Source organism: Heterocephalus glaber, unplaced genomic scaffold, assembly GCF_053883595.1.
Source record: "Heterocephalus glaber isolate CG9 unplaced genomic scaffold, H.glaber_assembly_v1.0 deba00001773, whole genome shotgun sequence".
Taxonomy (NCBI): domain Eukaryota; kingdom Metazoa; phylum Chordata; class Mammalia; order Rodentia; family Bathyergidae; genus Heterocephalus; species Heterocephalus glaber.
The window spans coordinates 12,540,175-12,567,961 of NW_028258463.1; the positions used below are offsets into that span (position 1 = coordinate 12,540,175).

The window sequence follows — 27,787 nt, forward strand, 5'->3', positions numbered from 1 at the left end:
GTGCTCTGGTCAGAGGCGCATGGACAGGCAGGGCGCGGCTGCCTTCCTTCCTCCTGGGACTCCGCCGCTCCCCTGGAGGCCTGGGCACTATGCACACCGCTCTGCCCAGGCCCCACACCCTTTCCTGCCCCACCAGCTCTGGCTCCCTTGAGTCACCAGGGCACTTTCTGGGTTTTTGGTTTTCTTCTGTTGTTTTTTGCAACACTGGAATGGAAGCCAGGGCCTCGCTCCTGCTAGGCCAGTGCTGCCTGGGGCTATGCCCTGGCTGCTCGGGGCCCTTTTTAACAGGCAGATTGCTGGTCCCCGTCGCCCCGCACTCTGACTTCCCACTCCCCTGTTGTTGTGCTTTGAACTTCTCACCCGTCCTGGGCCCACGATCTCTGCCAGGCCCCTGGATGTGCCCACACCCTGCCCAGCATGCTCTGCCCGAGAAGCACACTCTCCAGCCTCCACTCCTTTCCCACACCTGCTGTGTTCAGTTCTGGTCCCTTCAGTGAGGTTTCCCAGCCCTGGCCTCATCCTGGCCACCAGCCCAACCAGAGGGGAACACAGGATGGGCCCAACCAGGCCCAGGGCAGGCCCAGCGGGACCCGGGCCAACCCTGCCCTCCCGACAGCCTGGATTGAGTACCCAGTGTCAGAACCAAGCCCCACTCCCCAGAGGAAGCTGTTACCTCCTGCACAAGAAGGTGCCGCTGCCCAGTCCCGGGCCAGCTCCAGGCCTAGCCCGGCCCTGTGGAAGCCCGGGCAAGTCTTGCCCCATCCAGTGGTGGCTACCGTGTGTTGTCCCCTGCAGCCCCTTCTGACCGGTGTGGCGGGGGCTCCCGGCCTGCGTCACACTGCACTGTCCAGAGCTGTGGTGGCAGGGCTGGCAGGTCCCTTAGAAGTCACCCTCCCACTCCAGGCCACTGTGACCTTGGGAACTGGTGTCCTCAGCCTGAGCAGGGTCAGGCACAGTCAGGCCCTGGGGAGAGGCTGCCCTCAGTGCCCACCCCTAGGTCACGGAAGTGCCGGGTGCGGAGGAAAGCAGCTTCTTTATTAAAATAGACGCCTCTCTACTGCCCTCCCAGGGCTCTCCTGGGACCCAGTTGCCAACCTAAGGCCAGGTTTCTGGCTCCACCTTGAGCTTCCTTCCTGCTTGGCAGGAGGGAGGAGGCGGGGCAAGCCTGGAGGGCTGAGGGCTTGAGGCGCCACCAAGATGGGTAGGGGAGGGCCTCCCAGGAAGGGGGCTGGGGCAGGTCTGCAGGGGCCCGGGGCTCAGGGTCACCAGCCCCTCAGGTCCTGGTGGCAGCAGCCCCTGCACCAGCGCAAGCTGCCCCGTGTCTGTGCCCTCAGGCCAGCAGCCCGCAGCACCAGGCGGCCAGGTGCGGGGAGGAGTGGGCTCGCTGCTGGACACGTCCTGGGTCCTCAGCCCTCAGGAGTGCTGTGCGCAGACATGGATGAAGAGTGTGGCGGGGGACAGTGGGGCCCCGTCCTTGGCGAGCAGGTGGATGTGGCGGTACCCTGTGGGAGCGGCCAGTGTCAGGTGCTCAGCCCCAGCTCCAGCCCAGGCCAGGTAGGCAGCTGGGGACAGGGACCCACCTTGCTTCAGGCTGCTGAGGGGCAGCGTGAACTGGCCCACGAAGTCGTTAGGGGAGGCCGTGTCGTAGTCCTCCACCACAAAGCGCACCAGGGCCAGCTCCGGGGCCCGCAGCAGGAACTGCAGGGTCTGACCCCAGCGCGGGTTGAAGCCTGGCACAGGCGCGGCACGTGGTCAGAGCCAACACCTCCCTGCCGCCCCTGCCCGCCCCCGCCCGCCTGCCCAGGTCGCCACCGTTGTTGAGCACGTGGCTGGTCTCCTGCTGGGCGCAGTCCTCAGGGACTCCGTGGATCTCCACGCGCACCAGGGGGTCCACGATGGAGCCGGGCTTCTCAGTGTTCAGCTTGGGCAGCTGCTGGGCACTGAGCACCTGAGGAGATGGGCAGGGCTGCCCGGTGCCCACTGGCCACTCCTGCCCTGCTCCACGTGAAGACGCCCAGGCAGTCCCTGGCCCCTGTCGCCCTCCGCCTGGACCACTGCGTCTCCAGGGCACTCCTGACCCCCGCTAACCTGGATCGTTAGTGTGGTGTTGGGGGGTCCAGGGCGCCCTGGGTCAAATGCTGTGTCTGGCTGCCGCAGGCAGAGGGGCTTCAGGACGTAGCCGCACCGCCCATTGACCAGGAAACGGCCTGTGTTGAGGTCCATCTCATAGCCCGGAGTCTGGAAGTTCAGGGCCACTGTGGGCGGCAGGGATGAGCAGGGGCTATGGGTGCCCGGGCCCTGCCGCTCAGATCAGGGCCAGCTGTGGCGGAGAGGGCCTGGCCCTCCCCAGGGACCCGCCAACTGTCACCTGCACCTCCTCCCTGCTGTCCTTCAGGTGCGCTGCAGAAGGCCCTCAGGATAGCTGCCCCACTGCCTGCTGGGCTTGCCCAGAGGACACCTGGCCAGCGCGGAAGGGCGGGTGGCTGTGGGGGCCACAAAGGAGGGGCTTCCATCCTGTCTTCACAGAAAGCTGACTGGTGTGGACGGCAAGCTGGCCCGGGCTGGCCTCCCACTGCCCTAAGTGCCTCTCCACCTCGGGAGGCTGTGTGGGCCCCCCACCCTGGCTCCTGCCTCTGCGGGCCACCGCTCACCCAGCTGACAGCCCACGTTCCACATCTCCTGGGGGCTGTAGTTGGCCGAGTTCACGCGCAGTCCCAGCGGGTACACGCGGGTCAGCTGGCGGGTGTTGTGCCGGACAAAGCTATTCCCTGGGGCAGAGTCCAGCAGGACTGGGATGGGGCGGTGGCCTGGGGACAGAGGCTGAGGGGACTGGCGGACGGTGCTGGGGCCCGGAGGGGGCAGGGGTCCTCCCCGCACGGCCTGGCCTGGACCACAGCCCTACGCCCCATGCCGTGCTCCCTCTCAGCAAGGCCCTGTGTCCTGAAGCTTCACAGAGGTCACGCCAGGCCCACGGAAACCTGTTCCTCCTCCGGGACACACGCCTTTGTGGAGCTCGCCCTCCTGCTGGGCTCCTGGTGTGGCTTCAGCTGCGGGTGGCCCCACTCCCACCGAGCCCCTCCTCGGGGTCCCCACCTCCTTGTGCCCACTGACGCCCAACACCTGGCTCCTACCTGCCTCCCGCAGGAGCTTCCGGGCCTTGCGCTCGCTGAGGGAGCTGACCTGGCAGGGCTGGGCCGGGCCGGGGCCGGGCTGCAGGGTCTGCAGGCGGGTGGCACAACAGTACACAGCCAGGGCCGACAGCTCCGGGGAGATCTGCCCAGCCTGGGGCCCGGCCTGCGAGGGAGCCCTGTGCTGTGCAGGCCCCACAGCCTCCCCGTCCTCCTCCTCCTCCTCCTCTCTGTCCGACACTGGGCGGCTGTCCTCGCCCCACGAGCCCGGCAGCTTCTTCCCCTTCACCAGCACCCGGCCCTTCAGGTGCTGAGGAGGCAACAGGGTCAGGTGAGGCCTTCTGCCCCCCGCACAGCCCTCAGTCATTCAACCACCCGGGAGGGGCTGGGGGGCTGGGGGCGGGAAGGCGAGGCGAGGCGAGGTGAGAGTGTCCCCAGGCCTGGGATCCACCCGGCCCAGCCCGCAGGTCTTTGAGTGCCAGGTGAGCGGGTGTGGCACTCATCAGGAGTGGAGAGCCGGGGACACTGGGGACACAGGGCAGCTCCAGGGAACCCTCGTCCCCAGGCCCCAGAAGCGTCACCTCCGGAGACGGCAGCTCCTGGGGATCCTGGGTGCCCAGCACCTCTGTCACCAGCTGGTCCCCCAAGATAGTCCGCAGGTGGTGAGCCATGACAGCCTGCTGCTCCAGCCCACAGTGGTTCTCAAGGGACAGGATGACAGGGTAGGGGGACCGCTGTGGGGAGGGCAGTGCTCAGGACAGTGGGCACCGGCTCCACAGGGCCCCAGAGGATGGAGCCCACGGGAGCGGACACTCGGGGACTTCGGGGAGGCCGTCCGGGAGGCTGAGGCTGCAGGACACCTTGTTCATTCATCTACAGTGCTGGGGATCGAACTGAGGGCCTTGCACTGAGCTGCATTCCCAGCCCTTTTTATTTACTTTTTCAACTTCTGAGACAAGGTCTCAATAAGTTGCCAGGCCTTGCCTGGAAGTTGCAATCCTCCTGTCTCAGCTTCTCCAGGAGCTGGGGTTACAGGCCGGGCCACTGTGCCCGGCTAGGGATGCTCTCTGTGTTAATGGCGTGGACTGTTGGCTAAGCTGCAAACGCCCCATGATCACTTGGGTGGTGACCTCCCAGCACCTGGGCAGAGTGCAAGTGTATAGGGTGCCAAGGGAGGTCGGCAGGGTGTTGCCTTCGCCTGTCCGGGTGCTCCGGGCAGCACTGGGGCATGAGGGCTGCCCTTGGGGTTGGGTTGAGGACCAAAGGCCCTGGGTGTGGGTGGCCCAGGCTTACCTCGAAGGCGTGGTCATGCACCGCCTGGACTACGTCTCGGAAGAGGATCTTGGAGGTGAGTGTGTGGCCGTGGTAGATGACAGGCTCGCCGCCCGGGCCCTCCCAACAATCCAGCTCCACACAGCGGCAGCCCTGGGAGAAGGCCCTGTGCATGGACAGGTGGACAGATGGACAGGTGAGGTGTCGGGGTGCAGAGCAGGCGGACAGGCCTGTACCCGAGTCCCTCCTGGGTGCGGTACCGGATGTAGGCCTCGGTGCTGCTGAGGCCCCCGATCTGGGAGTCGGTCAGGTAGGTGTTGTGAGAGGAGGAGATGAAGTAGTGTGTGAGGGGCTGGCCCATGTCCTGGAACACTAGGGCATGTGCGGGGTCCAGGGCAGCCCCCTCGGGTGACAGCAGGTACATCATGAAGCCGTCCAGGGTCATCAATTCGTGGCGCTTGGCTATGGGGAAGCCAGAGAGGTGTGGCCCAGGGCCCCATCCCTCCCCCAGTGCCCCAGGTGTGGCTCACTGAGCCCTGGAGACAGCAGAGGCCAGCCTTGCCAGGCCGGGGGCAGATTCACCCTCCTACCCGCCGCCCACCTGTCTCGTGGAGCTCATAGGTCTGGATGAGCTGCCTCGCGTGGGCCAGCGTGGCTCCTGTTTCGCCCTGTGCCTTCAGGAACTCTAGCAGCTCGGAGGTGCTCAGCACACGATCCTCGCCAGAGAACTGGCAGAAGAGCTCTTCTAGCTCTGGGCGCTTGAGCAGCTGCCGCACGAACTCCTCGATCTCCCCACCCTCCAGCCGCTCGTCATTGGACTGGTCACACGCCTGGGGCACGGGGGGACATGGGGAGACCAGCCCCACTGACACCCCAGGCGCGGTCACACCTGGAAAGTGGGGCCTCATCCTACAGTGGTGGACACGGGGCTAGCATTCTGGGGGCTCTGAGAATCAGCACCATGGCCCAACCCAAGAACCCAGGTGCTGCTGGGGCACAGTGACCCGGGCAGGGCAGGGATCCTTGCCACAGTGCAGCTCTGTACCCTGTGACCACACTCACACTGAGTTCACACCTGGCCAACAAGCAGTGACCGAGAGCTCACACGTGTGCAGAGCCAGGCCTTTGTGGCTCAGAGTCCCATGCTCAGCATCCAGTCTCTGCCATGTCCCCAGCCGGCCCATGCTGTGTGCCCTGCAGTGCACACAAGGGCGGGGGGGCACACGGACACAGGAGGGCCCTTGGGACGTAGGGTGTGCACCTGCGTGCCCTCCCCCAGCCGACACTGGCGGAGCTTCCGAGGGGAAGGTCAGCAGGCATTTAGGGGCAAAGTGGGGACATGGAGGAGGCCCGCAGCTCACCTTGAAGAGACGGTAGGCATACATGTCGTTCACGTCCACGTTGACCATGCACAGCAGGCTCTTGATCTCCTTGAAGCTCATCTTGCTGTCCTGGTTGGAGTCTGCCCGGTGCAGGTAGAAGTGGATCCAGGTATGTGCGCTCAGGAAGGGTCCGGGAGACGTGGGCCCCACCCCTGCCCCACCCCAATGGCAAGTAACTGATGGGCCAGTCCCCCCATCCAGGCAGGGGGTGGCAGGCCTGTCCCCACCCCCAGGGTCCCTGGAAGGATATTGGTCCAGGCGCTCCCACTGGCTCATGGCCTCCAGCCGCACCCGCAGCTTGTCCAGGCCCCGTGCCCAGTGCTGTGCCTCCTCGGCTGACCGTGCCACCAGGTCCAGGTTCTTGCGTCGGCCGCGGAAAGTGATGGTCAGGCAGCGTGCGGGTGGGAAGGCGGCTCCGAAGCGCCGCAGGCCCTCGGACTGGTGGCCCTGGCGCACGGCCTCAATGTGCTGCACGAGGACTGGCGGTGGGAGTGAGGGACGCTCTGGCCCTCACCCTGACCCGACCCCCACCCAGTCCCTGACCCTGGCCGCCCCTGCTGCTCACAGATGTGCCTTGAGGGCGCATGCGGGAAGCGCCGCTGAAACCACACGCTGAGGCCGTCCTCCTGCAGCCGGTACAGCCGCTCCTTCTGCCACGTGTGCGAGCGGATCTTGCACAGCTGCGAGCCCCGCAGCATGGCATGCACGTCCTCGTCCTCTGTGAGGCCTGCAGGAGTGGGCATCAGGGCCCTGTCAACCTGGCAACTGTATACCAGGTCCCTGCAGGCTGCCCAGGCCTCCCTGGAGCTGGTGGGACGCTGGTCTCTCTATCCAACTGAATCTGCGTGCTGCAGCCCAAGCTCCTGGCTGCAGCTTTCCCAAAGGCGAGCAGAATGGCAGAGCTGTCTGTAGGGTGCCGGCCAAGGAGGGCAGGCCAGCTGCGCCCTGCTGACCTCATCCTCCTGGCCCACTCAGGGCACAGCCCTGGGCCGTGGGCACTGGGCACAAGCAGAACTTGAGCTCTGGGATCTGGGTGTGGCCTCCCCACTCCGTCCCAAGGGCAGCCGGCCCAGGCAGCCCTAACTGAGACAACTGCGCCTGTACTGAGCCTCACGCTCTCCATCCTGGAACGGAGATGCCAGCTGCAGATCCAAAGCCCAGCAAGGGCTCAGGGGGCAGGGGTTTCAGCACTGGGCCTGAGAGGCGGGGCCGCCTGACCCTGACACCAGGGGCAGCTTGGCCGGAGTCCACACCACAGGGCTCCCAGCCAGAGGACGAGGGCACGGAGCATGCCAGGAGCCTGAGTCCTTAGACGGGGCACAGCCAGGGCGGGACCCGGGTTCTGGAGCACAGGAATCTGGACCTGTGTGAAGCGCCACATTTTTGAGTGTTCCAACTGAATCAAATTGAAGAAACAAAACACCAACACCATGCACGGGCCAAACAGAACCTGACATAGCCTCTGCCCTCTACTTAACCCCTCCGATGCTGGGCTTGGCTGTGTGGCCCCAAGGCAACTGCCCAACTGCCCAATTGCAAGCTCTGATCCAAGAAATCACATCTAAAGCCCGGGCTTCACCCCTGCCCCTGGGAAATGGTGCAGGGCCCACCCCGTCTCTTCCAGCTGAGTCCCTCGAAGACTCTCAGCCCCACCTCCTCCAGGAAGTCTTCCTCGATTTGTCCTCAAATGAGAGCTCTCCCTCCCTGACCACCAACAGCACTTTTCCCTTTAATCAAGAAGCAGGGCCAGGTGCAGTGGCGCACAGTTGTAGTCCTAACACTCTGAAGGCTGAGGCAGGAGGATCACCGAGAGTTCCAGGCCAGCCTGGGCTACACAGTGAGTTCAAGGCCAGCCTGAAGTACATAATGAGACCCTGTCTCAAAAACCAAAACAAAACAAGAAACATTTGGGCATGGTGATGGATACCTATAATCCTAGCACTCTGGGAGGCTGGGGCAGGAGGATCACAAATTTGAGGCCAGCATGGGCAGTTTAGTGACTTAGCAAGTCCCTGTCTCATCAATCCACAGAGTGTGAAAAAATCTCTGCCAGCTGTTCAGATAAAGGACTATTATCTAGAATATATAAAGAACTCAAAAAAATCAGACTCCCCGAATTCAAAGACCCAATGCAAAAATAGGCATCTGAAATAAAAAGACACGTCTTAAATAAAGAATTAGAAATGGCAAGTAAATATATAAAAAAATGTTCAACATCACTGGTCATTCAAGATGTAAATTAAAACAACGCTGAGATTCCACCTCACCCCAGAAAGAATGGCTGCTATCATAAAATCAACCAGTAACAGATGCTGGGGGGAAAAGGAACCCTTCTCCACTGTTGGCGGGAGTGTAGGCTGGTGCAACCACTGTGGAAATCTGTATGGAGATTCCTGAAAAAACTAAAAGTAGAGGTTCCACTTGACCCTGTTGGTATCTTCCTGAAAGAATTAAAAGGATCACAGCACAGTGATATATGTGCACCCGTGTTTATAGCGGCACAGCGTATAATAGCTAAAGCTTGGAAGCAGCCCAAGTGCCCATCAGCTGACGAGTGGATAAAGAAGATGTGGGTTTTTACAAAATGGAGCACTGCTTTGCTATAAAGAAGGATGAGCTTCAGACATGTGCAGCTAAATGGATAGACCTCGAGACCATACTCTTAGGTGAAATAAATCTGACACACGTGTTTAAATATCGTGTTCTTTCTCTGGTGCGAGAACCTGAATGTGGAGATAAGGACTGAGATGTATAACGGATGTTGGGAAATGGAAGAAAATGTTTACATGGGAAGGGGAACAGGGAGGGGAGAGGGAGGAAGGAAGCGACAAGAAAACAAGTGAAAACGGAAGGGAAAAATGGAAACAAAGCTTCTGTACATAGGGAGGGAGGGAGGGAGGGAGATTGAGGGAGGAATGGGAGAAGAGAAAAGAAAAGAAAGGCCGGCGGTGTAGCTCAGTGGTGCCATCCCCTGCCTCGAAGGCACGAGGTCCCGCCTTCCATCTCTGGTACTGCTGTGAAAGAAGACAGGAAGGAAGCTCAGTGGTTCCGCCGCCTGCCCTGCCAGGGGCTGGGATGCAGCTCTTCGTTTGGGCCCTTGATGCAGTCCCCAAGAGCACATACACAGAGAAGCAACAACAGGTGGCTGAGGCAGCAGGAGGGCGAGCCCAAGACCTGCTCGAAGTACAAGTGGGCTCGGGGTGTGGCTCGGCGGCAGACTGCTTCCCGGCCCAGCTGCCCCGAGTTCAGGCTGGTGGGCCTGGCTCAGGGTTCCTTAGTCTTAGCTGTGCCAGGAGTCAGCTGGCAGCTGCGGGTGGGAATCGGGCATCGGTCTGAACTCTGCTCTGCTCCTGCTTGTTTGGTTTGGTTTGGTTTCCGAGACAGGGTCTCACCCTGTAGCTGAGTCTGGCCCGGCACTCGCAATCCTCCTGCCTCCGTCTCTTGGGCGCTGGGATCACAAGCGTGCATCCCCATACTTGGTGGCAGAGTGTTTTAGACTGCGGCTTGGGTAGTGGCCACCGTCAGATTCTCAGGGGCAGGAGCAGGACCGTACCCCTCAGGGGTCGGTGGTCACTGCTGGGGCGGGGCCCAGACGCTGCCCTTGGGCTCAGGAAGGTGGAGCCCCTCTGTTCCCCAGCTGGGCTGAGGGACTCAGCCAACCCTGTTCCAGAGCAGCAAGGGAGAGGCTGGGCCCCGCAGGACCCAGGGTCCACAGGCTCCCCACACAGTGGGCCACCCCAGCCGCCATGCTCGTCGTGGGCAGGGCCGGAACAGGAGGCCGGCAGTGAAGATAAGTGAGTCACAGGGACTCCCGGCCCCACCCTAAGGGACTCCAGGCAGCATGTGGGGGCCACGCTGCTGGGCAGGAAGGGCCTGGCTCTCCCAGGCCACTGGCAAGGCCAGGGTCCCGTGGGCCCCACACGGAGGCTGTCCCCGCCCACCCCCCAGTACGCAGGCCACACCTGCATCACCTCCGGAGTGCGTGGGGGAAACCACAGGGTGGACAGCCAGGGTCAGGGACCACCGAGTGTCCCCCACAGGAGGACAGACAAGCAAGACATGGTGTGGATAGAGCGGGCTGCATCCACTCTCGGGAGAGAAATGCGGGAACCCAGAAAGCACCATGTGAAGTCCAAGAAGCCAGAGCCCAGTGAATCCCACACACCCCGTGGTTGGGCAGAGCCAGACAGAGGCAGGTTGGACACTGCCAGGCCAGGAGGGAGGGGGAGTCACTCCACCAGGGCCACAGCGCTGTTGGGGCTGGGTTAGTCTTGGAAGTAGGTAAGTGATGGCTGCCTGATGTCAAATACTCAGTGCCAGTGAACCCACCACTCACGACGGTTAGAATGGCCAACTGCACATCGCTTTTGTGGCACGGAGGCCCAGATCCAGGGCCTCTGCCCTGAGCCACAAGCCGAGCTCTTTGTATTTTACACTTTGAGGCAGAGTCTTGGCAAACTGCTAAGTTTGGTGACCAACTGGTGACCCTGCTGCCTCCGCCTTCCAGAGTACTGGGATTTCAAGTGTGCCAGCACCCGGCCCAGGGCTATGTCATGTGTACTTTAGCGCAATTTAAAAATGTAATGATACACTGGGAAGCCCTGTGCACTTTCAGTGGACGCATGGCATGGTAGGTGAATCAATATTTCAGCAAAGTAGTGCAGGGCACACAGGGGGGCGGGTGCATCTGGGCTAGAGCAGGGGACAAGGTGGGCGGGGCCAGCCTGCCAGTGCGACAGTGGGCTGCTGGAGAGGCCGAGGGGACGCAGCAGCTTCCCTGGTGGTTGGGGTGCCAGGCTGCCCCTCTCCCCGCCGTGGCTTTGCAGCAGGCAGCCCCAGCACCGGGTCCCCGAGGCCACCACAGGCAGGTGGAGGGGCGCGCTCAGTGCCAGAGTCCGAGAGGCTCCCGGGCCCCTTCCTGCCAGGCCAGGGGCAGGGTCAGGTGTGGGCAGTGGGCGCCATGGGGCCATGACAGCACCGGCCCTCCAGCCCCACCCCCACGCGGGGACCTGTGGGCTCAGGGTCCCTCTGAGGACCCTGCTGCGCTCCGTGGGGCTGGGTGTTGCTCGGGGCTGAGGTGCTGGGGATGTACACAGAATGTACACAGGTTCGTGAGTGTGTATGTTCTAAGCTCTCTGTCGTTCCTCTGAGAGTCACACTTACCTGGGCTTCCTGTGTTTTATCTGGACCCCAAGGCTGCCAGGGCCCCTGGTGTTAGGAGCTGGGTGTGATCTCGGCTACTTCTGGCTTTGCCCGGGGGCAGCTGTCAAAAGTGCTGGGCCTCACTTTCTTCCTTTGCAAAGAAGGCTCTGGGAGCACCCAGCTCAGATGACAGCACTGGGGACACTCATGCTCGGTGCCTGGCGCAGTCCTCAGCATCTCTGGACCCCGGGCTGGGGTGGCCAGGCCACCATCATGGAGGCACCCCGCCTGTCCCAGTGCCGGTTCTCTTCCCTGTCCCCAGCCTGCCCTGCTGGCCTGGGCCCAAGTGGCCCAAAGGTCTTTCCTGTCCTCAGGCCATACCTGCCCTGACCAGAAACCAGCTCTGCTTCCTGGCCTGAGGGTGTGGTGGACGCTGGCCAGGTCCTGTGGGTGGCAGCCACCTGTGTGGCCAGCCTGGCCGGGGGCCCTGACACCTGGCTGAGTCTCCACCCTGCCAGACGCAGACTCACATTCCTCTCTCCGAAGTCAGTGCGCCTACGAGCCAGGGCAGGAGGGAGGGTGGCCAGGGTGACACTCGTGACTGCATAGTTCCCGACAGTGTCACCCTGACGGGGCTCCCTGACACCCCTCCGGCGGCCCCCGCCCATGGGATGGGCAGGCTGTCAGGGGCTGGTGGCTCCCACCCTCCGCACTCTGCCCACTCAGCAGGGCTGGTCCCTGGAAGGGGCCCTCCTCCAGGCCTTGTCCCCGGGTTCCAGTGTGCCCTTCTGGGGCGTCCCGGGGCAGGGCTGTGTGTGTCCTGTGTCCTGCTGGAGCCAAAGCACAGCACACCACGGGCTCCCGAAGAACCCCGGCCAGGCAGGACCAGACCACGACACGGGCCTCTCGAGGGACAATCAGTGCCCAGCGGGCTCTGGCTGCCTGAGAGGAGAGGCAGCCGGGAAGTAGCAGCGGTCACTGCCGAAGGTCGGAGCAGGTTCCAGGCAGCCCAGCCCGCTGCTCCCTCGCTCCACATTGACAGGCGGTGCTCACCCAGCTGCCATGGCAGCGCCAGTCACTGTCTCAGGTGTGCGGCTGGCCCTTCCTCCCTTCCATCCTTCATTCCCTTCTTCGTTCCCTCTCCACCACTGAGCTACATCCACTGTCCTTTTTTATTCTTTAGTTGGGACAGAGTCTCACCAAGTTGCCCAGGGGGAACTCAGACTTTCATCCTCCCGCCTCAGCCTCTGCAGCTGCTGGACAGGCAGCTGTGCTTTATGTTTTATAAAACGCACCCAGGTTGGGCCGGGGATTTAGCTCAGGGGTTCTGCCGCCAGGCGCAGGGTCCCAAGTTCGATCCCCAGTACCAAAATAAAACCAAAAGCAAACCAAACCAAACCCACAAACAAAACGCACCCAGGCACCCTGGCCCTGCACCCTGCTGTGCAGAGATCCCGGGTCCCAGCCACGTGGCAGGCCTGGGTGGCCCACACGCTGTGCGCTGGGACAAATTCCCAGCCCGAGGCCCTGGACCTGCAGTGGGGTCGCGGCTGCAGGACTCTCCAATGTGGACCTCAGCCCTGGGCCGGACCGGACCGCTTCCCCCAGACTTGTTGGGGACCCTGGGCTCTCGGTGGTGTCACCAGAGACTCCAGTACCCCGGCGCTGCCCTGCTCGGGTCCCGGGCCGAGAGAGCATAGCTCCCCCTGCGAAGGTACGCGGAGGAGGCCAGTTCCTCTCGCGACCCCTCTGCGCCCCGCGGGCGCCTCCTAGTGGGCGACCCCGGCTGAGGCGGTGCGAGCTCCGGGCCGTGGCCCATCAGGTTCCCTGTCCCATCCCTGCGGTCCCCCACTAACCCATCTTCTTCAGGGCGCGCGACCCCGGCCTCGGGGCAGTGTGGTCCGGCGACGGCGGGAGCTCGAGGGGCGCAGTGACTCTGGCGGGCGCCGGGGACTCCTCGGACGGGCGGCGGGCCCTTCTCCAGCGGCCGCACAGCATGGCGGGGACAGGCGGACAGAGAGGCAAGGGACAGAGGGACAGCGCTCCGGCCCGGCCCCGGCTCTGTGCGGTCGCGAACGAAGGCAGCGGAGCCCGGAGAATCGGGAGGAGGGGCAGGAGGCGGGGCGAGGGCGGGGGAGGGAGGGACGGGGGTGGGACGGGGAGGAGAGGCAGGGAGGGGAGCGGCAGAGGGACGGACAGGGGGGCGAGGGACGGATGGGGCGGGAGAAGCAGGGCGGGGCGGGGCCATGCCCGTAGGGGCGGGGAAATGTTCATAGGCGGGGCCTGCCCTGGACTCTGGGTCACCAGCCGTGCCTTGAGTGCGAGAGGCGCAGCAACCCCCTTCCCGCCCCCTCCCGCCCCCTCCCGCCGGAGGCCTGGGCTGGACCGTGCGACCCGAGGGCGGGGCGGTGACGGCCCAGAGGGCGGGCCTGGCCCTGACCTGGAGCCTGGGATCACGGGCCGCGGTGCGAGTCCAGCGAAAGCCGTGACCTAGGAGACCTGGGGGCCCCGCCGGACTCCGAGACCCCGCGCCAACCCTACGGTCCCTCCCCGGGGTGACCTCCCTCCGCTTTCCCGAGTCCCCAAACTCGGCTCGGGTCAGAAGAGCCAGGTTGGGCGCTCAGACAGGCGGGCCCGCGTCGCTCCACTAGGGGGCGTGAGGACCCGCGCGCTCCGGCGCGTCCACTGGTGGCGCTGTAGCGCGGGACCCCTGCTTGGCCTGGCGAAAGATTTGCATAATCTTGAAAGGGCCGTGCTGAGTGGTTGCTGCCTAGAAGCCGACTGTGAAACGGTGCCTCTCATTGGCTGAGCTTTCCCGGCGGGACCCGGCCGGTCCAGGCTGGACCCGAGGCCCGCTGGGACCGAGACCAGGCGCCGGGGGTGCCGTCTCGGGGCGGGGCGGAGCCAGCCGGGGCAGTTTGGGCGCCTGACGCCCTCGCTCGCTCTGTCTCGGAGCTGGAGATGGGCACCCGAGCGGCTCCGTCGAGGACGCGTCTGGACCTGCGACCCTTGACACCTGCTCCCGCGTCCTGAGGCCCCGCTGCCCCCCGGGAAGAGGAAGGACGCGGCCCGCGCACGGGCACCAAGCGCATGGGCACCGAGCGAGGCGGCCCCGAGCCTGCCTGCCGCGAGCAGTTCCGGGCCGCGGTCAGCGTCATCCAGAGCCTGCCCCGGACAGGTGAGGCCGCGGCCGCCAATGGGGTCGCGTGCAGGCTGTCCTGGGCCAGATGCCTCGGGTGGGACCCCAACATCTGCCCCCCAGTGACCCCTGACCGTGTCCTCGGGCCTGGGTGACGCAGTGCACTGTTCCTCACCCTGCGCAGGCTCCTACCGCCCCTCCTACGAGGAGATGCTTCGTTTCTACAGCTACTACAAGCAGGCCACCCTGGGGCCCTGCCTGGCACCGAGGCCTGGCTTCTGGGACCCCATCGGACGCTACAAGTGGTGAGCACCCCGTCCCTAGTAAGTGCACCCTCCGCTGGCCGCCTCCTCACTGCTCTCTGTCCCCAGGGACGCCTGGCACAGCCTGGGCAGGATGAGCAGAGCGCAGGCCATGTCCGCCTATGTCGCTGAGGTGAAGCTGGTGGCACAGAAGGTGAGGAGGGCCGGCCCCGTGGTCCCTGCGCTTCCGAGGCGTCCCCCACCCTCCAGCGCCGCCTCTCCGTCCCCAGCACCGATTCCCTGGGTCACCGCTTGCTGCTTCCCCTCAGCCTGGCCTGCCTGGTGGCCAAGGGTGCAGGGGGTGTGAGACAGGGACAGGCGGGCCCTTTCCTCATGAGGGCCCTCCCCCAGGTGATTGACACAGTGCCCCTGGGAGAGGTGGCGGAGGACGCGTTCACCTACTTTGCACCCCTGTACCAGGTGATCCCGAACATGCCGAGGCCCCCGGAAGCCTTCCTGAGAAGGGTCACAGGTCAGGTCCCAGGTCTCAGCTGCCTCAGGTGCAGGCTGGGTGTGCTCGGTGGGGGCTGGGGCAGAAGGCTCTGACCATGTCCTGGCAAGGACCCCAGCCAGTCCTGCCTCTTGGGGACAAGGGACTAGATCTCACAGGCAGTGCCAGCCTTGTCCTGGCCCCAGCCTTGTGTGCTGTGCCTGCACAGGCTGGAAAGAACAGGTGCTTCCCAGTGACGACTTGGCTGTACCAGGGCCTGCCTGCTTCCCCAAGGAACCAGCACCCCCAGGCCCAGGTCAGTGGGTGGGCAGGAGGGCCAGGCCCAGGCTGGGGCTGAGGAGAGGTCTGGGTGCCGTGCTGTGCCCTCTGTGCCTCCTGCTCCCAAAGGTCAGGGTCAGCCTGAGACCCCTGTGCCCAGTGGAGCAATGCCCCTCCTGCCTCTGCCCAGCCACACACACCCTCCCCAAGGCCCCTCTTGCCAGTGACCACCTCCTGCTCCCCAGAGTCCCAGAATCCCAGAGACCTGGACCTGGAGGTTTTCTGTGATTGCCTGGAGCAGCTTGAGCCAGACCTGGTGAGACCCCCCCTGCCTCCCCCTCCCCAGCCCAGGAGCTGCACCTGTTCCACCTCACCTTGTTACTCAGGTCTGGACCCAGCAGAGGGGAGCGGCAGGAGGAGACCCTGAGACCGGGACCAGCCCTGAGCCCCCCATGGAGAAGGGTGAGCTGGGACCTCTCACCCCCTGCCCTTCTCCGGGCCTCCTTCAGCGCCCTCTTGGGGTGAAGGCGAAAGTCCAGCATGGGCCCTGGGGGAGCAGTCCGACCAGGCAGGGTTGCCAAACAGTAGACATCGGCCTGGATGGACAAAGTCTCTGCCCTGCCCCTCCCAGAGCCGCCCTGGGAGAGTGGAGTCCTTGGGTGCTCGAGTGCTGGGCGGGGACCGCATGTGCCCCTCCGAGAGGCCAAGGATGGTGATGAGTCCTGCCCTGTCCCCTCTGGAGAGTCCTGAGTGCTGAGTCCCCAAAGGGGACTTTCATAAACGTTAAACCTTCACTCCTCCTGGTGGGCAGCCCTGCAAGGAGGACAGCATCTTGTCCACTTTTCTGTTTAGTCTCCTGTGGTGCTGGGAGTGAATCCAGGCCTCCACCTGCTCTGCTAGTGTCTGCCGCCGAGGGGACCCCAACCCCAGAAGTCACAGATTTGCCTGAGTCCCCAGCTCATGTGACCAACCCCACCCTGGCAGCCCATCGCTGGCCCTGTTCCCTGCCCTGTCCCCATGCTGACCCACCCGTGCCCTCATGAGCACTCTCTGAGGTCCCCTTCCCACATATCTGTTCTGCAGCGGAGCTGGGGGGTGACCCACGGGGGCCCCAGGAGTTGGACACATGGCTGGTGGGGACAGTGCGGGCCCTGCAGGTGAGCATGCAGGACGTCCGGGACCGGCTGCACAGCCTGGAGAGCAAGCCCCGCCCACCTGTGCAGGTGAGGCCTCCCCTCCCCCTCACCAAGCCATTTTCGTCCTTGTCCCTGTGCTTCCAAGAGCCCAGGGTTCCGTGGCTTCTGTTGGGGACAAGGAGGTCAGGGCTGGTGGCCCCCAGCCTGAGGAAGGGGAGGAAGGGGAGGAAGGGGAGTCCTCGCTGTCCCCAGGTTACCCCAACAGTCCAGCCCCTCCTGACCCTGACACCTTGGCTCTGTGGACTTGGTCCGAGCAGCTCGTGCTAGGGCCCTGGCAGCCACACGGTGGCCTGGAGGTAGATGGGTCCCCTCATCTCCCTGTGCACATGGGGAAACTACGCACCTTGACGTTGAGTGACTCGAGTCGTGGCAGGGTTGGGATAGTGCAGGCTTCGAGGTTCCGGGCTCGGGGTTGGAGGGTCCAATCTCACGCTGTTATTATTATGAGCAGGAACTGCTGGGCTGGGGTGGTCCAGGTCCCGCTTCCCCTTAGCCAGACTTGGAGGTTTTACTCTTTTTTGTGTGTGTGTGGTACTGGGGATTGAACTCGGAACCTTGCACTTGCGATGCAGGCGCCAGAACCACTGAGCTAAATCCCCGGCCCTTGGAGGTTTTATTCTTGAGAATCCTGGGGTAGCTGGAGCAGAGAGGGCCAAGCTTCTGCTGGTGGGGTTCTCTGGGACCCTGACCTGCTGAGCACCCTGGATGAGCCGCCGAGGAGGGGGTTCGACACGGCCCCCCACTTCCTTTCCTTTCCTTCTTTTCAACTTTTACCAATTTTAAATGCCAAAGATTTTAAATTAGATTACAGATACCCTGATGTTCCATCCTGAAATACTTGGGTTTATATCTCTCAAAATAAGAACATTCTGCTACCTAGCCAAAACGTTTTAAGGCTGGGCATGGGCTGCACACGCGTCATCCCAGCACTCAGGAGGCTGAGGCAGGAGGATCAGTGTGACTTCGAGGCCAGTCTGGGCTACATGGTGAGTTCAAGGCCAACCTGAACTGCATAGCCAGATTCTGTCTCAAAAAAACCAAAATCAAGAAAAAAATGAAAAACAAAAACTCATGACATTTTGTACCACACAGTCAATTCTTAAATGTCACTTAGTCCACATTCAGATTTCCTTTCTTGTCCTGAAACTGCCTTTTCCGGCTGCTGTCTGTCCAGTCGGGATGCTGCCCTGCGCCTGGGCCCTCGTCCTCGGAGGTCCTTCATCGATGTTGTGTGATGAGGAGTTGCGGGTTCAGGACCAGGGCCAGACCAGCTCTGTGCGAACGAGCCCCCCCCCCCCCCGCCGTGTCCCTTAAAACCAGGCCTGTCCCTTGCTGCTGGCCTGGTGGCCGGCTGGGCCAGGCCCAGGACAATGTCTGGGCTTCAGGGTACGCCCCCACGCATCCTCCGGACAGGGCCCTTCCTGTGGACTGGACACTGGATTGGAGCGCGGGTGTGGTCCAGCCAAGTGCTCTGGCCCGGCCAGCGATGGAGGCGGCTGCCTGTGGCAGGGGACAGGGATTCTGGCATGCGCTGGGTACCAAGGGACAGGACGCGGGGTAATGGAGCCCTCATCATGATGATGTTCCTCATCAGCCTTATGTCCCACAGTTCTTGTTTCTGGTACCGGGGATCGAACTGTGGACCTTGCACTTGCGAGGCAGCTGCCGGAACCCCTGAGCTAAATCCTTGGCCACACAGTTTTTGACAAGTGATGATTTTTGTCTGAATCATTTAGTGGCTACAAAAAGATGTTGATTTTTATTTTGTTTTTGTTTTTTGGTACTGGGGATCGAACTCAGGACCTTGCACTTGTGAGGCAGGCGCCAGAACCACTGAGCTAAATCTCCAGCCCAAGATGTTGATTTTAAAAATCTTATTACATATTCCAAAAAAAAAAATTCCTATTCTTCTTGTAACATTTATTAGCCCACACTTTCTTGTCGTTTCCTTGGTCACCTTGGGTTTTCTTGAAACACTGTCCTTAGCTGGGTGCAGTGGCGCACACCTGGGATCCCGCACTCGGGAGGCGTCTGAGACCAACCTGGGCTGCACAGTGAGTTCAAGGCCAGCTTGAATTAGGCAGTGAGACCCTGTCTTGAAAAACAAAATGTGCTTCTTCATGGAATGATAGGATAATGCCTTCTTTTTTTTCCTTAGGGTCCCCCCGCGCAGGGATCAAACTCAGGAGCTTGCACTTACTTGCAAGGCAGGCGAGGTGCCACTGAGCTACATCCCTAGCCCTAAATGCTTCTTTTTAATGATCTTTTTATATGTGTGTGTGGTGCTGGGGATGGAACTGAAGGCCTAGAGCCATGCTCTGCCCCTCAGCTACGCCTTGACCCTTGATTACCTGTATTCTTCAAGTGAGGAACTGACTTAAAAGCCTCCTCAACTTTGTAGTTTTATTTATTTTTGAGAATTGTTGTGGACTCTTGAATTTTATTTTATTTTTTTGGTACCGGGGATCGAACTTGGGACCTTGCGCTTGCGAGGCAGGCAGCGGAACCTCTGAGCTACATCCCCAGCCCAACTCTTGAATTTTAGATTCAGCATTCCAGTCTGCTGTACAGAGCTGCTTTCTCATATCACAACTTGGGCTGCTGGGAGCCCATTCACCTCAGGTTGTGTGTTCTATGGCGACCTCACTCATCTTGAGAAGCTGCCCTGCTTTCTGGTGCCAGGTGCCTGTGTCCCCCACCTTCCTGGCCCCTGCCCTGGGGTCCCCACGAGAGACGGTGCCACCTCTCCCACTCAGGGCCTTGGGCTCCTCCAGAAGGGTCAGTGCCTCCCTGCAGCTCCAGGCCCGACTGTCAGGACACAGGGCCATGCCGGCTGCTGTGGCCAGGCGTGGGCTGGGTTCTGGGACCTGGTTTGGAGCAGGTCCCTCCAGTCCACTGAGCCAGTACCATCCCCACTCTCCTCTTGCAGCCAGGTCTGCGGCCCTGGCCTCTCAGGCTCTCGGCTCCCACGCTGCTCTTCTTCCTCCTGTGGCCTTTCGTCGCACAGTGGCTCCTGCGACAGCTTCGGACCCAGAAGAGGTGATCTCAGGAAAGGCCTCCAGCCATGAACCCCAGCCCGCTGCCCCGAGCTGCCCTGGCTTCAGGGACACAGCACCAGGAATGCCCACTGTGCCTTCCACTCCTCCCCTGATGGCCCCAGGACCTGCTGTTCCCTCGCCTCACACCTGCCCCAGGGTCACGCCTGCCCCATCGGCAGCTGGATGGCCCCGGCCCCAGCCCCGATGCTGCTCCTCCTCCCTGAGGCAGCCAGGCAAGTCAGGACTTGGAGTGGCCTCAGCCGGTGGAAAGGGCACAGCCAGTTGCCATGCTCAGGACAAATGACTGTTTCACCAAATAAAACAAAACTTCAGCTTCTGCCGTTAGGTTTCACAGAGGGTGGAGCAGGTGGCAGGTCACAGCCCTGTCTAGTGGTTCGTGTCCCCTCCTCTGGGCAAAGCAGGTGACCTCAGGGCTGGGGTAGGGGGTGGGACCCTGGGGCTTTGCTTCAAGACCCAGGAGGTGTTGGGTCCCAGAGCAGTGGGGATGACATGGAAGGGGCTGCCACCGCCCTACACCCTGGGCCCCAGAAGTGCCTGCAGCCCCTCCACGGCTGCTGTTCCCAGTGCCCCCAACTTTTTCATGGAACCCTGGCCTAGTGCCTCCTGCCTGCCAGGCTGCACTCTGCTGCCCCTGGGCTTCCAGGCTCCAGCCTGGGGTAGGCCAAACCCCACTGACCAGGGTCCCAGCAGATGTCTGAGGTCCAGTTCCCCCCAGCTAGAGACCCTCAGGCTCCTGGCCTGCCGCCTGCCTGGGTGTGGCCGTCCTAGCCACCATTCTCCTGGGCCTGGTGTTTGTCCTGGCCTCCCGGGAGGGTAGCCTTCAGGACAGACCCGAGGCAGGTCCTCAGGCACCCACGGCCACACCGAGGCTGAGTAAGCCCCTTGTGACCCGTGTGGTCCACAGGGAGTGGAAGAAGGGCCAGATCTGTGGGGGAGCTAGAAGGGCTGGAGCCAGTTCCAGACCTGGGGAAGATTCTGGATTTTCTCTCTCTTTTTTTTTTTTTTGATACCAGGGTTTGAACTCAGGACTTTGTGCTTGCCAGGCAGGCTCGGTACCACTGAGCTTCATCTCTGGCCCTTTTCCATATTTTTTTTTTTTACAGTACTGGGGATTGAATCCAAGGCCTTTGAACTGAGTTACATCCCCACCCCATGCCCTTTTAAAAATGTGAGACAGGGTTATTAAAGTGCTCAGTCTGAGATCAAATTTACAGTCATCCTGTCTCAGCCTCCCAGAATGATGGGATTATGGGTCTGTACCATCATGCCCCTGAGTGGGCAAGATTCCTCACTCTGAGCCTGGGCTGCCTGGTTTAGAAAGCAGATGCAGTCCTCCAACATGTGCAGCCCTGGGGTTTAACAGTGGCTGGATGTGTAGAATGCTTCAGAGGGCAGAATGTAGCTAACAGGCACCTGCCCAGCCCCTTGTAGAATTCTAGAATTCCACGGCCTGTCCGATTGCCTCTCCCCCAGATAACAAATCAGACCTACAGCTGAGCCCGGGCTGGTAAACAGGCTCGTTCTGCCACACCTTCCAAATCCCTGACTGGGAAAACTGAGTCTGAACCCTAAAACTCGGGGCCACAGTGGTGGGCTCTGACTTCCTGGGCAAGTTCCCACAGGGACCCTCTTCAACCCTTGCCTGCTGGGCGTCTCAAAGTGAGAGAGAAGGGCCAGAGAAGGGCAGGCTTTTCAGAAGCCATGGACACAGGCTGCGACAGTCACTCCCAAAGCAGGGAACGTCACCCCTGCTGCACCCACTGCCAAGAGTTCCCACCCGAGCTCCCGCTTCCTCCCCATCACTGGCCTGCATACAGGGCCTTTTTTGGGTAGCCTAGTGAGATGCACTCACATTCCCAGCTACTCGGAAGGCTGAGGCAGGAGGACTGCTGTGGCTAGGAGTTTGAGACCAGCCTTGGCGAGATGGAGACCCTATCTCTAAAAATTAAAGTAAAATGCCTTTCTTTGGCCACTGTGCCTGAAAATCCTTCATCCTGCAGAGGAGGGCAAGCAGCCTGCTCCCAAGCTCCCGGCCTTGCGGGAACGTCTCAAGCACCATGCTCGGCGGCCTGTCCAAGCAATGGAGGCCAGAGTGACAATTTGGTGACCGAGGAAGCTGGGCCTGCATTAGAGCGAAGCTGTCGGGATTGTAAAGAATCCAAACGGAACTCTCGGAAAACACAGGGCCTTGGGTTGGTGACAAAGAACGGCCTGGGGTCACTTAGCCCTGCGGCCAGCCGCCGGCGTCATGTGACCTTGGCCGAGTCACTCGGCCTTCCGCAGGGGCCGCGTGGGCAGCGTCGCGGCGGTGGGGACACCGGGGCCGCACTGCGCGAGCCCCCAGGTTCCGGGCGACGACCCTCGGCGGGAGCAGCCCCGCCAGCGCCCATGGATGCAGGAGGCACACGCCAGGCCCCGCCAGCGCCGCCGCCCCAGACCCCGGGCGCTCGCAGGCACGTTCCTCGGGGACCGGCCCTTCGCCCCGGGCCCCGACGCGAATCGCCCGCCGCAGAGGCCTGGGCGCCAGTCGGGCACCGAGCGCGGCCACGCTACCCCTTTATGGCGGCACTTTTTATTTTCATTTGTTTACTTCTGCGTGCGCTCTCGGCTTCTACACGACTGCGTATCCTTCCGCGGCGCCGGGCCGGGCGCGGAGGCCGCACCGGGCAGCACGGAAGGTACCTCCGGCCGCCCAACACCTCTCCGTGGGCTCGGTCCTCGTTCACGTTTCAGGGACTACTTTTTAGGAATGAACCATTTTTGCTCTCATTAAGAAGTGCTTAAGGCCGTCAGAACCCTTCCGCTGAGGACAGAATAGGACACAATGTTTAAAATATACCTTTTTATAAAAATATGCTGTTTGGGCTCACGTAGGCCGTGGAATTTCCTCGCGTTCCGAGGCAAAATGGTACGGTCCAGAGCCCGCCCCCTCCGCTCTGTGATTGGCCTCCCTCCTTCTCCGTGACGCGCGACTCTCGGCCAATGGTCACCCTTGTTGGTCCAGCGAAGGGCGAGCGGTGGAAAGCGGTGGCCCGGGAGACGCCCCCTACGCGTCCCGAGATTGGCTACGTCGCACGGCGCGCTGAGATGGCGGGCCTGAAAGATGAAGACTACGACTCCCAGCTTCCCGAGGCGGGGCCTCAGTTACACATGCGCACGGGCGGCGTGAGCGGTCTGCTGTATAAAAGGGGCGCACAGTGTTGGGAGGCAGCAGTTGGAAGTTGGCAGGTGGAGAGGCAGGTTGGGAGGGAACTCGGGGAGGAGGCGGAAGAGGAGCCGTCTGAGGGGAGGAGGGAGGAGGCGGAGGACTGAACGGAGCAAGCGTCGGCCAGAGGGAGATGAGTTTGTCTGTCCGCGGCTGAGGCTCTGGCCGGGCCTAGGGACCTGGGCGCGCGGATCGGAGCGACACCCGTGGAAGTGGGAGGAGGCGGTGCCGGGACTTTAACCCCTTGCGCGCTCTGCGGCAGGGGATTTAACCCTTTGTGGGCTGGGCTCTCGGGGCGGCGTCATCGGTGGCGTTAACCCCTTCGGGGCCGGGTCCCGCCGTCGGGCCGACCTCGCCGCCGGCCGCCGCCACCTCAGAGGGGCCCGGCGCAACGCCTGCGCCCGCGCGCGACCCCGTGCCGCCCCGCACCGCGCCGCTTGCCCCGTTCCCGGCGGGAGCGCCCGGGCGCATCCGGAGTTGTCAGGCGGAGGACGACTGTGCGGGACGCTGTGTGGGAGGACAGGACGAGCCTCTGCCCCGTAGGACCCGGCCCCGCGCGCGCCCCGCCTCGCGAGGAGACGCCGCCGGCCATGGCCGAGCTGCTGCCGTCGGAGCTGCCGCCCGCGGACGACCCCGGGGCAGGTGCCGGCGACCCGGGCCCCGCGCGGCCCCTCGGCGCTGACCCAGGCACGCCCGAGGGCGACGGCAGGTGGCGCTCGCGGGCCTCGCCCCCGGGGGGCACGGGCAGCCGGGCGCCCCTGCAGGACGCGGGCGACGCCGGTGCCGCCGGCGCGGACGGCGAACCCAGCCCCGAGCCGCCCGCGCCCCCGGGCCCGGACGCCGAGGCCCCCAGGACAGCGTGGGGTCCGCAGCAGCGACAGCTGGGCAAGAAGAAGCACCGGCGGCGGCCGTCCAAGAAGAAGCGGCACTGGAAGCCGTACTACAAGCTGAGCTGGGAAGAGAAGCGCAAGTTCGACGAGCGGCAGAGCCTGCGCGCCTCGCGCGTGCGGGCCGAGATGTTCGCCAAGGGCCAGCCGGTGGCGCCCTACAACACCACGCAGTTCCTCATGGACGACCACGACCAGGAGGAGCCCGACCTCAAGACCGGTCTGTGCCCGCGCCGCGCCGCCGCCAAGTCCGACAGCAGCGACGAGGACTTCGTGGAGGAGGCGGGCGAGGAGGACGGTGGCAGCGACGGCATGGGCGGCGACGGCGGCGAGTTCCTGCAGCGGGACTTCTCAGAGACGTACGAGCGCTACCACGCGGAGAGCCTGCAGAACATGAGCAAGCAGGAGCTCATCCGCGAGTACCTGGAGCTGGAGAAGTGCCTGTCGCGCATGGAGGACGAGAACAACCGGCTGCGGCTGGAAAGCCGGCGGCCGGGCGGCGACGAGGCGCGCGTGCGGGAGCTGGAGCTGGAGCTGGACCGGCTGCGCGCCGAGAACCTGCAGCTGCTGCGCCAGAGCGAGCGGCCCCGCGCGCCTGAGCAGGACTAGGGCGCCGGCTAGGGCCAGGGCCGCGGGCCCCGGGGACGGCGCGGGCGCGGGCGGCCGGCAGACCTCGCTGTGATGTAGCTTCGTGCTTCCTCCTCTTCTTTAATTATGTGAAACTGAAGGGTTGCTTTTCTCGTTTTTCTTTTAGGGAGCCTTTTTTTTTTTTTAAAGTGTGTAATTTGACCAAGTTAGAATGCATTTTTCTGTTTTAAAAAAAATCCCCTCCTTAAACGGAGCTATAAGGTGGCCAAATCTGAGAACCATTAAATTCATCCTAGTTATAATAAATTTAATATTTGTAAATGTAACGTAGTTTCAGTGTCATTTGTAGAGCTACTTCCCAAAAGATTGATTTATGCTAGGGCACTTTTGAAGACTGGCAACGAAATCGTTAAAGTGGTCAGTCTCAGTCATAAGTTTCTAAGAAAGAACTTATTAATTTGCCATTTTTTTTTCCTTGAATGGGTTTTAGTATGCTACAGTATGCAGTTCAGGCAAAATATAAAGATGTAAATGTGCTTGTTTTCTAGTGCCTTGTTTTTCTCCACGCTGGAGAAAGAGTATTGGGTGCTTGGGGAGTGGAAAGTGGCCACATACAGAAGCTTAAGATTCAGTTCTGCCTCTTGATGGCCGTTCAAGTCTATTAACAAAAGTATAGACCTAATCTGGCAGCTCACAAGTGGGGACAGCTGACAGCCGCGTTTCACCCTGCCTGTCGGTCTTCGGGGGAGTCCCCTTCCCTTCCCTCGAGGAAGGAATCCTTGGGAGCCCGGGGGGGGGGCACCTGCTGTTGGAGGAGATAGACTTGTGAGGCAGCTCTTCGAGGTGGGATTTCAGAGGTAGGGAAGATTGCATTTGTAAGGGAAATGGCAGGGGGATTCCAAGGAACTTGGCCTAACTGCCCAGTATTAAGATACTTTAAAAAGAGAAATGGAACGGTCCACTTTTCCATGAGGGTCAAGCTAAAATTAGAAGTGCCCCTCCCTGCAAATCAAAGGTAAAGCTGCTCTCCAGGGAGCAGGAGGGCCTGGGCCCTGGGGGAAGAGTGCTGCACATTTGTCCACAGCTGCCTGGCTGAGTTCTCATGAAAATGGCAGGGAGCTCTGAGAACCAATTCCTGGCCCAAAACCAAAGCTGTCGAATTAAACGACTGTCCCTTCCTGTCGCCATGGTCAGCCCAGCTCTCCTTCACCTGTGATGGGTCAAGTGTGTTCCTGGGCAGTCGGGTTGCTCTGGTCACGCAGGGAGTCCTTGACTTGGTGCCTCAGAAGCTGTAGGAGCCTTGGGGTCCACGAACCCTGTAAGATTACTGTACGTGTAGTCTTGTACATCCTGGGGAGAGGGCTCAGGAGACTTGAGGTTGTGAACTCTGAAGGCTGGAACCCCTTCTGGAGGAGGGAGCGAGCCTCGCACTGGGCAGCTGCTCCTGCAGCTGTGGCCTAGCGGAAGGCAGAGGGGCACAGATGAGTACGCGGCCAGGCCCTTCACAGCGGGCTGCTGTCCTGTCACAGGAGCCCCGCTGGAAACACTGTGTGACCAGTCTTAACTTTGGCCTAAAAACTAAATGACCTGGGTGGGGGATGTGGCTCAGTGGTGCTCTGCCTGCTTGGCAAGCTTAAAGTCCTGAGTTTGATCCCCAGTACTGGGGTGGGGAAGGAAGCAACTAAATGACCACTTTGCAACAGTTCCCTTGGTGATTTTAGTTGTCCTCCTTATGATGCCATGCTGTTGGGGGAAGGCAGCAGCAATAGTGCCCTCTGGCTTTTCGGTGTGGCTGTGCCTATGCCTCTCTGTTCCAGGAGGCCAGGTAATCACCTGGGATTTTACATCCTCCTAACGAGGATTTAACTAGGAGGAACTTACTTCCCCTACTGTTAAAAACATGAAATTTCCAAAATGAATCTTGGAAAGACTGAATGCATTTATCATCAGAAGAAGTATATGTTCTACTTTTAGAAGACATTCAGTGCAGTTTTAAAAATATATAGAAATATTTTTAAAAATACAAATACACTGTTTAGTTTTGCCAGGTGTCGTGCACACCTATGAGCCCAGCACTAGGGAGGCTGAGTCAGGATGGTAAATTTGGAGGCCAGCCTGGACTACATAGACCCTGTCTCAAAACAAAAAATTGGTTTTAAGTAACTCTTAACAGTAATAAAAAAGTGTCAGTTATTAATGTGATATGCTAATATGATAAAAGTACTAGTAAATGATCTTTACCTTGAGTTGTGCAAATCTGCATCTTACTTTCAAAGGCACTGACATTTTACTATATTGCATTTATGTTCTTAGAATGATGAAAGTTATGCAAAATCTGTTTCAACACTTTCTGCACTGAAACGCTTAGCCTCCTGCTCCCTGGCAGAGAGAAGACGCCAGGTTGCCTATGGTAACGGTGTGTTGCGATGACAAATGATCCCCAACCTCCCCAGCCTTTCAGTAAAGTCCTCTGCCAAACATTTAAACTGAGCTGCTCAAAAGATGGGCTTAAGGGCCGGGATTTAGCTCAGTGGTTCTGCCGCCTGCCTCAAAAGCGCAAGGTCCCGAGTTTGATCCTCGGTACCAAAAAAAAAAAGACGGGCTTATGAGTTAGCAGCTTCGGTTTGTTTTGTCTCACACTGGGGCTTGGGATCCAGCCCGGGAAACTGCTCTCCAGACTGACCGCACTAGCTGCCCAGGACTTCCGCCTCTGGGGCTGTAACAGCCTTCGGGAGATGGCACCCTTTAGATTCAGGCTTTTAGGGACAAAAGCCAGGGAGTTCCAGACTGGCTTAGTTCTGAAAAGTTGAGTAGATCACCTGGAAGGAGAGGACGCATAGTAACGGTCAATGGAGGAGGAGTAAGGAAATGAGGTCCTCCTGAAATCCCCTTGCTTCAGCCTCCCAAGTAGCTAGGATTACAGGCATGTGCCATCACACTTTGCTGTACAGTGGAATTTAAATTCCAGCGATCTTTGAAAATGTGAAAAATGACATTGCCCCTCTCCCCTCAAAACAACAAAACCCCACAAGCTCACTTGCCCTGAGGTATACGGGTGTGAGAGCTGTTTTAACTATGACCAGCTTTCCACTACACCGTTGGCAGGGCTTGCTGTCAGTATCAGGTGTAAGTGGCTAGGGTAACGACTACAGTATTACCTAATGTTTGATGAGGGATAGCCAGCCCGTTTTCTGAGGACAGACTGTTGTGGATTTTCTTTTTGTTTGTTGCTGGAATACTAGGAATTGAACCTAGGACCCTCACTCATGCCAGGCAAGCACTTTATCATTCAGTTGTATTTCCACTCTTTTGATTTCATTTTGAGACAAGGTCTTGCTAAACTGCCCATTTGGGCCTTGAGCTGCTGCTTGGGGATCTTCCTCCTGCCATCGAGTAGCTGGGATTACAGGCTTGTGCCACCTTGCCCTGCTGGCTTTTTTTTTTAACTGGAATTTTGATGTCAGACCTGTACTGTAGTCCCAGGACTCAGGAGGCTGAGGCAGAGGATCATGTTGAGTTTGAGGTCAGCCGGGGCTACACAGTACATTCAGTACCAGCCTGAACTACATACAAACCTGTCTCAAAAAAAAGGCAACCTACTTTCCCGTCCCCCTTCTGTCTCTTGGACAGAAGCTTTCTCTCAATAAATTTTTCTTACTCTTAAAAAAAAAAAGAGCCAAGCCTAGTGGCACACGCCTGTAATTCCAGCATTCAGGAGGCTGAGGCAGGAGGATCACCATGAGTTTGAGGCCAGCCTGGGCTCCATAGTGAGATCAAG

At 60.8% G+C, this 27,787-nt stretch overlaps 3 protein-coding genes across 28 annotated transcripts; 2 read left to right on the plus strand and 1 right to left on the minus strand.

Annotated features, from left to right (window-relative positions):
• Positions 1 to 1,014: 1,014 nt before the first annotated feature.
• Positions 1,015 to 13,050, minus strand: Plcd3 (phospholipase C delta 3). 10 transcript variants are annotated; one of them, XM_021240165.2, is made up of 15 exons: positions 12,781 to 13,050; positions 6,348 to 6,509; positions 6,033 to 6,261; positions 5,762 to 5,891; positions 5,002 to 5,230; positions 4,661 to 4,862; positions 4,422 to 4,566; positions 3,710 to 3,862; positions 3,132 to 3,438; positions 2,652 to 2,768; positions 2,369 to 2,458; positions 2,089 to 2,255; positions 1,813 to 1,948; positions 1,581 to 1,730; positions 1,015 to 1,502 (listed from the first exon to the last, which is right to left on the minus strand). In XM_021240165.2, the coding sequence occupies exons 1-15, from the start codon at positions 12,920 to 12,922 to the stop codon at positions 1,414 to 1,416; spliced, it is 2,448 nt and encodes an 815-aa protein (XP_021095824.1). In that variant the 5' UTR covers positions 12,923 to 13,050; the 3' UTR covers positions 1,015 to 1,413. The 10 variants fall into 10 exon arrangements, 9 of the variants coding, with proteins under 9 accessions (XP_021095824.1, XP_021095823.1, XP_021095829.2 ...); XM_021240164.2 differs by having other exon boundaries at positions 1,813 to 1,966; XM_021240170.2 differs by having other exon boundaries at positions 1,813 to 1,966; positions 6,033 to 6,250; positions 12,781 to 13,049.
• A 283-nt stretch (positions 13,051 to 13,333) lies between these two features.
• Acbd4 (acyl-CoA binding domain containing 4) lies at positions 13,334 to 19,645 on the plus strand. Of its 17 annotated transcripts, none has more exons than XM_087202287.1 (10): positions 13,336 to 14,102; positions 14,248 to 14,368; positions 14,435 to 14,519; positions 14,786 to 14,837; positions 15,025 to 15,111; positions 15,320 to 15,390; positions 15,476 to 15,536; positions 16,158 to 16,297; positions 18,816 to 18,952; positions 19,200 to 19,645. In XM_087202287.1, the coding sequence occupies exons 1-9, from the start codon at positions 14,015 to 14,017 to the stop codon at positions 18,924 to 18,926; spliced, it is 816 nt and encodes a 271-aa protein (XP_087058413.1). In that variant the 5' UTR covers positions 13,336 to 14,014; the 3' UTR covers positions 18,927 to 18,952; positions 19,200 to 19,645. The 17 variants fall into 17 exon arrangements, with proteins under 17 accessions (XP_087058410.1, XP_087058411.1, XP_087058413.1 ...); XM_087202273.1 differs by lacking the exon at positions 18,816 to 18,952 and adding an exon at positions 17,134 to 17,256 and having other exon boundaries at positions 13,337 to 14,102; positions 14,717 to 14,837; positions 15,473 to 15,536; XM_087202272.1 differs by lacking the exon at positions 18,816 to 18,952 and adding an exon at positions 17,134 to 17,256 and having other exon boundaries at positions 13,338 to 14,102; positions 14,717 to 14,837; positions 15,461 to 15,536.
• Positions 19,646 to 19,839: 194 nt separating this feature from the next.
• Hexim1 (HEXIM P-TEFb complex subunit 1) lies at positions 19,840 to 24,335 on the plus strand. Its single transcript, XM_087202290.1, has one exon. The coding sequence runs from the start codon at positions 23,125 to 23,127 to the stop codon at positions 24,028 to 24,030; it is 906 nt and encodes a 301-aa protein (XP_087058416.1). The 5' UTR covers positions 19,840 to 23,124; the 3' UTR covers positions 24,031 to 24,335.
• Positions 24,336 to 27,787: the final 3,452 nt, after the last annotated feature.

What these genes read in the sequence shown, in the direction of transcription:
- Plcd3 (XM_021240164.2), bottom strand. Translation starts at nt 12,922, where the DNA reads ATGCTGTGCGGCCGCTGGAGAAGGGCCCGCCGCCCGTCCGAGGAGTCC. An exon ending in AGCACCGAGGCCTACATCCG is followed by an intron (nt 4,567 to 4,660) that starts GTACCGCACCCA and finishes GTCCATGCACAG; the next exon opens with GGCCTTCTCCCAGGGCTGCC. An exon ending in AGGAGCTGCCGTCTCCGGAG is followed by an intron (nt 3,439 to 3,709) that starts GTGACGCTTCTG and finishes TTGCCTCCTCAG; the next exon opens with CACCTGAAGGGCCGGGTGCT.
- Acbd4 (XM_087202272.1), top strand. Translation starts at nt 14,015, where the DNA reads ATGGGCACCGAGCGAGGCGGCCCCGAGCCTGCCTGCCGCGAGCAGTTC. An exon ending in TGAAGCTGGTGGCACAGAAG is followed by an intron (nt 14,520 to 14,716) that starts GTGAGGAGGGCC and finishes GCCCTCCCCCAG; the next exon opens with GTGATTGACACAGTGCCCCT. An exon ending in ACCAGCACCCCCAGGCCCAG is followed by an intron (nt 15,112 to 15,319) that starts GTCAGTGGGTGG and finishes CCTGCTCCCCAG; the next exon opens with AGTCCCAGAATCCCAGAGAC.
- Hexim1 (XM_087202290.1), top strand. Translation starts at nt 23,125, where the DNA reads ATGGCCGAGCTGCTGCCGTCGGAGCTGCCGCCCGCGGACGACCCCGGG.